We start from the raw sequence: 7,424 nt of genomic DNA on the forward strand, positions 1-7,424 counted from the left end.
TTGCCCTCTGCTTCTTCCCTGTTTTCTGGCCATTCTGGCCCATTTCAGCTCTCATTTGGGAAAGCGGTTCTTAATTCCTCCGTTAAATGTGTGTACAGGCCTGATGATGACTCTTATCCCTCTGTATTTTGAGATGAGTTTAGCATCTGCTTGCATCAGAACCAGGGAACGAGAATGCTCCAGAAGCTGCTTTTGTGCCAAGGATGGATTTGGGAGGGGCTCGGGAAGTCCTGAACATTTATTCCTGCTTCCTGGGTGCAGCTGTAGTATCCCAGATGGAATGTGCTGGCCTGGACGGATTGACCCACACAAGAAGGCTAGTGAGCATAGCACTGCATTCATTCACTTTTTCACTAATCCTCTTTAATAATTGACTTTCATTTATTCGTTTACCTATCTTTATTCATTTGCATCTATCACAGTTCTGGCACGGCTCTGGCAGGAGGTGCAAGGCTCTGATTTTTTTCGTTCCTCCGCTCACTGTGAATTCATGCCTACACAAATTCCCACTCTGGCCCGGAGGACTCTGACTTTTAGCCACGAGGTGGGGTGAGCAGCTAAATTCCTGAACTGAGCATGTGCGCAGCCGATGCAAAGCAGACCACCATGGAGTCGGGGTTTGCCAAGCTAAATCACTGGAAAAAAAAATTCCTTTTCGGCTTCAGCCTTCACTGCTCGATCCGTGGGAAGGTGTAACCTTAAGCCCCATGTTTCCCAAACAAACACACACGGTGCAAGCGAATAATGCAAAAAGTAGCAGGGGTAGGCAGCTGCACTGGCGGTGGGGCTGCCAGCCCCCCGCTACCCCTGCACTGAGCCCTCCACTCAGCCTCGCACCATGGCCGGTGTGTTCCTGGCGGGAGCCAGGGCGAAAACTGGGATGGGAGCGACTCAGTAGTGAAAGAGTTATCTCGGCTGGCTTTCTCAGTAACTCTTGGAAAGTCCCCGAAATGACGTTTCTAACCTAACAATTAAAATGGGTTTAATTATAGAGAGGCTCAGAGCCCTGGGAACAAGCACCATCTACAGAATGAGTAAACAACTGCAGAAAATAATAGGCTGGTCTCTCCCCTGGTTACTCCTCACTTCTGGCCAAGGTAAGGAGGAAAAAAAAAAGGAAACTAGAAAGAGAAGGAAATTCGAGGAACCTGATTGCTTTCCTTAAGTAAATAATCATAATATTAAAAACCTCCTGAAATCTGGGAGAGCCAGAGCCTGCAGGCATTTCTCTCGGTTGGTTATTTTGGCTGTTCTTGAAGACCGAAGGCGGGGAAAAAAGATCAGCCACCAGCTCAAAGTCCAGATCCTGCAACTCTAAAGCAAACAGAAGAGGAAGCGGATCATTTGTTTGAAGTTTTCAGCGCGATGGCCGCTCGGGTCGGCGTTGCACTGCCTGAGCCAGGCGTTTCTTTTCTCCCAGCCAAGCGGGAGGGAGAGTCCCTGGCGCCGGGGCAGGGGCCCCCCCTCACCCACCTGCACAGGGGACAAGGCCCGGACGCCGTCGCTTGGCCTTAGATGAAACACCCGCTAAAGTTATAGTTAGGGCAAGAAGCCTTGCCTCAGCTGGGGCTACAGGTTTAGGGGCAGCAGATTTCATGCCAAGGCACCCTGGTATCGACAAGCCTTGAAACGTTTTGCCTTTTTTTTTTTTTTTTTTTTTTTTTTTTACACAGAGACTGCCACCGTCCTTCCCCCTCCTCCCGCCATATCAATATTGGTATGAATCATGCTTTGCCTACTAAAATCTGGAACAGATTACTTGCTCAGATACTTTTTTTTTTTTTTTTTCAGTTTTACAATTTCAAGTTGTGGAGACTGGAAGAGGACTACGCAGGGAGAACAGGCAGAACTTATCAAACACCCTTTTAAAGGGCAAACCCGCATTTTAACGATTTAAATTAATGTGGATGTGAGCTATTTCCCCTTGCAGACCCTGCCAGGTTTCAATAAAAACTGGAAAAAAGGAGTAAGGCTCAGGGAGAGGAGGTGGGGAGGGGGGCGACGTCAACCGACACAAAGCCAGTCAGCTTGTGAAAACGCGAGGACGGACGGCCGCGCCGACAACGGATCCAACCGGTGCAAACGGAGGCGGGCCGACGCCGGGCCGGCCTGGGCCGGGAAGGGGGCCCGCCGGCTGCGAAACGGGGCGGCGGGCGCGGCCGCCCCGCCGCGGCCCAGCCTGCTAGCGGCGCGGGGGCGGCTCGCGCCGGGGGGCCGCGGGGACCCCGCCGCGGTTCCGGGCAGCCCCCGCCGCGCGCCCGGCCCCGCGTGACACGCGCGCACCGCCCCGCACCGGCGCGCGCACAACCGCCTCCTCCACAGCGGGGGAGGACGGCCAGCCCCCGCCAGCCCCCCCCCCCCTTCCCCCCCGCCCCCCCAAAAAAGTTTCCCTGGGCCCGCCCGCCCGGGTGATTCAGTCGCGGTGCCAATCACCCTGCCCTCCTCCTCCCCTTCCTCTCGCCGCCGGCTCCTCCTCCCGAGGGGTAAGTCCGAAACTTTATAAGTGAGCTTTCCCCGAGCGCGCTGGGAGCGGCGGGCGGGCGGCGGCACCGCGGGCGGCCAGCGGCGAGCGCGGCGGCGGGGGGAGGCTGCGAGGCAGGGCGCTGGAGGCTGTGCCTGGCCCACGCTGTGACTCCGCGTGTCGGTGCGCTGCTGCTGCCCGCCCCGCTTCCCCCCTCGGGCGCACAAGATGTCCACAGCCCTGGTGTCGCCCACCATCTTCGACCTGAGCGAAGTTTTATGCAAGGTAAGGGCGCAGTCGGGGGCGGCTCCCCCAGCTTCGGGGCTCTTCAGCTGCTTCGGGGCTCTTCAGCTACTTCGGGGTGTGTGTTTGCGGGGCTTTGCTGGTTTTTCTGTTTGTGCCTTTCGGTTTGGGGTTTTTTTTTTTTTTTCCCTCGTTTTCTGGTCGGGAACAAGTTTGACGCCGGGCGAGAGGCCGAAAGCGAGCGCCCCGTCCCGGGGCGCGGAGTCCCCCCGCCGCCTGCCCTTCCCGCCTCGGCCGCTCGGGAGGGGGGGCGGGGGGGCAGCACCCGTACTCCCGGCGGGCGGGGATGGGGGGGGGCCGGATCCTGACCCTGGGGCCGCCGCGCCGCAACACGCCAGGGCGCGGCGCGGCGGGCGGTGGCGCTGCCGCGGGGCCGAGCGGGAAGGAGGGAGAGGCGGCGGGAAGGAGGGAGAGGCGGCGGGCGGGCTCTGTCCCCGCGGGGCCCGGCCGCCCCTCGCCCAGCCCCGCCGGGGGGGGGGGGAGCCGCTGTGGGAGGGGAGGAGCGGGGGCTGGTGGCGGGGCGCCAGGCTCCGCACTGCCCTTCCTGCTCGCCGCCGGCCCCCGTTGGGGGGGGCTTTCCCACCAAAGAGCTCCAGCCTCGGGAGTTTCTTTGGACGCAGCGGCGGCTCCCCCCCGCCCCCGTCTGGCGCTTGGCTCGCTTCGATACTCTCCCTCGGCGCGGGCGGTCAGGGGCACTCGGTGGAGCTGCGAAAGGGGCGCAGCAGATGCGGGCGGCGGGGGTCCGTCGGGGCAGGGCGGCCGCCGCTCCCCGGGGGCTCCCTGCTCGCCGCCCGGCGGCGGGAACCGGTGGGGCGGTGTGGGGAACGCCGGAGGAGGGGCGGTGGCAGTGACCGGCCCCTGCTTTCTCCCCGCAGAGCAACAAGATGTTGAATTACACCCCCTCGGGTGTCAGCGGGTGCCTGCTGGACAGGAAGGCGGTGGGCACCCCGGCCGGCGGGGGTTTCCCTAGGAGGCACTCTGTCACCCTGCCCAACTCCAAGTTTCACCAGAACCAGCTCCTCAGCAGCCTGAAAGGGGAGCCGGCTCCCATGCTGGGCCCCCGGGAAAACCGCTTCCGGGACCGCTCCTTCTCCGAGGGTGGCGAGCGGCTGCTGCAGCAGAAGCAGCCCGGGGGACAGGTCAACTCCAGCCGCTACAAGACGGAGCTGTGTCGCCCTTTCGAGGAGAACGGCGCCTGCAAGTACGGCGACAAGTGCCAGTTCGCCCACGGCATCCACGAGCTGCGGAGCCTCACCCGCCACCCCAAGTACAAGACCGAGCTCTGCCGCACTTTCCACACCATCGGCTTCTGCCCCTACGGGCCGCGCTGCCACTTCATCCACAACGCGGAGGAGCGCCGCGCCGTGGCGGGGAGCCGGGAGCCGGCCGTCACCGACAGACCCCGCCTGCAGCACAGCTTCAGCTTTGCCGGCTTCCCCAGCACTGCTGCCAGCGGGCTGCTGGACAGCCCCACTTCCATCACCCCGCCGCCCATGCTGAGCACCGACGACTTGCTGGGCTCCCCCACCTTGCCTGACTGTGCCAGCAACCCCTTTACCTTCTCCAGCCAGGAGCTGGCCAGTCTCTTTGCCCCCAGCATGGGGGTGCAGGTGCCCGGCGGGAGTTCTCCTACCACCTTCTTGTTCAGGCCCATGTCTGAGTCCCCCAACATGTTTGACTCGCCGCCTAGTCCTCAGGACTCCCTCTCTGACCAGGAGGGCTATCTGAGCAGCTCCAGCAGCAGCCACAGTGGCTCAGATTCCCCTATCCTGGACACCTCAAGACGTCTTCCCATCTTCAGCAGACTCTCCATCTCTGATGACTAATCTGGGGTTTCCTCTTGCCCCCCCGCCCCACCTCTATTATGATGTTAAGCTGAACTCCCCCACCCCCAGTAGTCTGAGCTGGATGTTAACATGTCCACCTGCCTGCCCTGACCCACTGGCTTAAACCTTAAGTGCCAAATTACGATGAAAAGCAATAACGTTTACAAAATTAGTGCCTTTAACACTTTCACTGTGACTGTATTACCTCTCCAGCTGCAGAGGGCACCAGCAGCTCTGTGCACTTCCAGATGTGCAGGAAATGTCCGGATCCAGCTCCCTCCACTGGCCACGTACTGCATTGCCCTTTCCCAGTCCCTTCCCGACTGGCCAGTTTCTGCTAGGCTGCAGGCATGTGGGCAAGCGTTAACGTCCAGTCCTCTTGCTCCCCTCCCCTTATAAAAGACTAATCTTGCCTGGATCTGCTCAGGTCTGTGGGAAGAAAAGCTGAGAATGGACAAAGATTGTAACATGAGTGGGACTTCAACTGGGAGGAAGAAAACAAAGCAAAAGAAAACAAAAACCAGATGGACTATGAGAGACTTGATTTTGGTGCTAAAAGTTCCCTGTGTATTCATGTGACATCTTAAAACAAATAGAGAGGGGGTGGGACCGACGGAAGTCATTCCACACACACAAGTTCATGTAAACAAAGTTCCAGTAGACATAGCTTTAATGGTTTTGCTCTAGAGTACTTTAGACCTATCTTAGAGCACACATGCCAAGCTTTTTACTATTTTTTTCCTGGGTTTTTAATTTTTGTATACAGAAATTGGAGAGCAAATTTTGCTTGTCACTGCACAACAATATAAAAAAGCTTATTTAACTTATCAAAACGTATTTATTGCCGAAACCTATGCTTTTTTTGTTAATTTTGTTCATATTTATCGGGATGATGAATCCATAGAATATATTCTTTTATGTTTAAATTATGATCTTCCATATTAATCTTAAGATTGTGAAGTGTCTTTTTCCTTTTTTCCCCACAGTTTAATATATTATACTACAATGACATTTTTTGTAACTTTACACCTTTTTGGTTATTTTATTTTAAAAAATGAAAAATTAATTTAAAAAATGCAAAAACTGTGTTTGGATTATTTATTTTAGAATTCCTTCCCCCCCCCCCTTTTTTTTTTTTTGTGTTGGACTGCAAATTGAGTTAATGTGCTTCTTTGCCTTTCCTCTTCTCTTCCTCCTCCCCTCCCCTGGCTCTTGCTTACCTGGGCTTTAGAATGTACATACCTGAGCTCTGTTGCGAGACAGTGTGGAAGGAAGACCTCTTTTCTTCCTCTTTTTGTATAGGTTCTTCAAGGAGAAAAGCCTTGGCCTCAAAGTGCCTATCTGAAGACATTCCAAATACAGTTTGTCTTTGCATTTCTGTATTCCAGGTTTGGAGTTTTCCTTGCTGAGGTGAATGGGACTGGCACAAAGAGAATGATGAATGTAATTTTTTTTCTCCCCGTTACTGTTCACTACATTGCTTTTTCTTCCTCTTTGTGTGAGTTTATTTTAAAGAGAATCTCTTTTGTAATGACTGTTCGCAGTTTAAATCAATAAACCCCAAGTTTTTTTCAATAAACTGACAGTGGAGCTGGTTTTACTTGCAGAAATTGAGGGGCTGGTTTTAGACAACCACTCAAATGCAGATACTTCCCTTCTCTTTACCTTGAGGTGCCCATGGTGTGTGCAGGCATCCCTCTGTCCTTCCTCACTGATTCAGTGGGTCAGCCCTGCAAGGGTGTAGGTGCACGGATCAAGGGCAGCGAATAGCCTGATGTGACCTACCCTGCTGGCCTTTAACTCTGTCTCTTACAGAGTCCTCCTCCTCCTGTCTTGAGTTGCTCAGTATATTCCTGCAAACTTCTTTCTGATCATTGTAGCTTACCCCTTGGGCTGGCTTTTGTTCCTCATGTGCCCTGTGTTCTTCCTGCATAGCTCCTTCCCCGTCGAGGAGAGCCTAGGCATGTTTTGAGTGAGGCTCAAGCTGGACATTGAAGTGGTACAGACTTCCCAAACGTTACTGGCGTGTTAGTGGTTCTGGTCTGCTTTGGCAGAGCGTCTGGTTTGTGTTCTGTATGGGAGAGGGACGTGGACTTCGGCAGAGCCTCGGTGTACACACAGATCACCCTGCTATTGTACTCAAGCCCTCGTAACCCTTGAAGTATCAGCAATTCCAGAAACTTCGAAAGCCAGTGGTTTTGTTTAGGGACGTCTCTTTGCCAGAGTAGCTCACAGTCCAAATCTCGTGTTTTCACCTTTGAGCTCTTCTCTGGAGCAAGGTTGGCGCTCTTCATCTGAAACCATTCCAGCTTTCTTCCAAATCTGGGGTGGAATATTGCTGCTGAACCACCGATCCTTCAGCTGTCTTGACATGCCTCAGTGTTCAGGAGAGACATTTCCTAATTCATGTTGGAAAAGTTCCTGCCAAACAAAAGCTGCAGATACCTCGAGGCTTACACCAACGTACCTTCCCTGCTGTTGGCTTTGTGCAATACGCTTTCTTGTGTGGTCTGGCAATAAAAGCAAGCTAGGTGGAGGAAAGATGGTGGAAGAGGAGTGTGGCTGGTGGAAGCTGGTTCCCATGAACAGTGCAAAAGCTGTATGGGGAGTTTGCTCGGCAGATGCTTACGTAACCAGCGTGTGGTGTGGTCTGCGTGCTGATCCCTGAGAGAAGAGCCTTGGGCGCAGCCCTGATACTGCTCGACAGCCTTCAGATACCTTCTGCTGACTGCAGCCTTGCCCCTGGGCACAAAGGCAATGGGGCCCATGTAGGAGATGGGCTTCTGCCGGGAAGACCTATGCCTGGCTGCAGCAAGCACCCAGGCCTCTGTCTT

The 7,424-nt window shown here is 55.1% G+C and overlaps 1 protein-coding gene across 1 annotated transcript; it reads left to right on the plus strand.

The window, feature by feature from the left end:
* Positions 1-2,563: 2,563 nt before the first annotated feature.
* Positions 2,564-6,169, plus strand: ZFP36L1 (ZFP36 ring finger protein like 1). The gene is made up of 2 exons (XM_064460047.1): positions 2,564-2,746; positions 3,640-6,169. The coding sequence occupies exons 1-2, from the start codon at positions 2,690-2,692 to the stop codon at positions 4,588-4,590; spliced, it is 1,008 nt and encodes a 335-aa protein (XP_064316117.1). The 5' UTR covers positions 2,564-2,689; the 3' UTR covers positions 4,591-6,169.
* The last annotated feature ends 1,255 nt before the right edge of the window (positions 6,170-7,424 follow it).

The sequence above is a fragment of the Phalacrocorax carbo genome, chromosome 9, assembly GCF_963921805.1.
Source record: "Phalacrocorax carbo chromosome 9, bPhaCar2.1, whole genome shotgun sequence".
Lineage (NCBI taxonomy): Eukaryota > Metazoa > Chordata > Aves > Suliformes > Phalacrocoracidae > Phalacrocorax > Phalacrocorax carbo.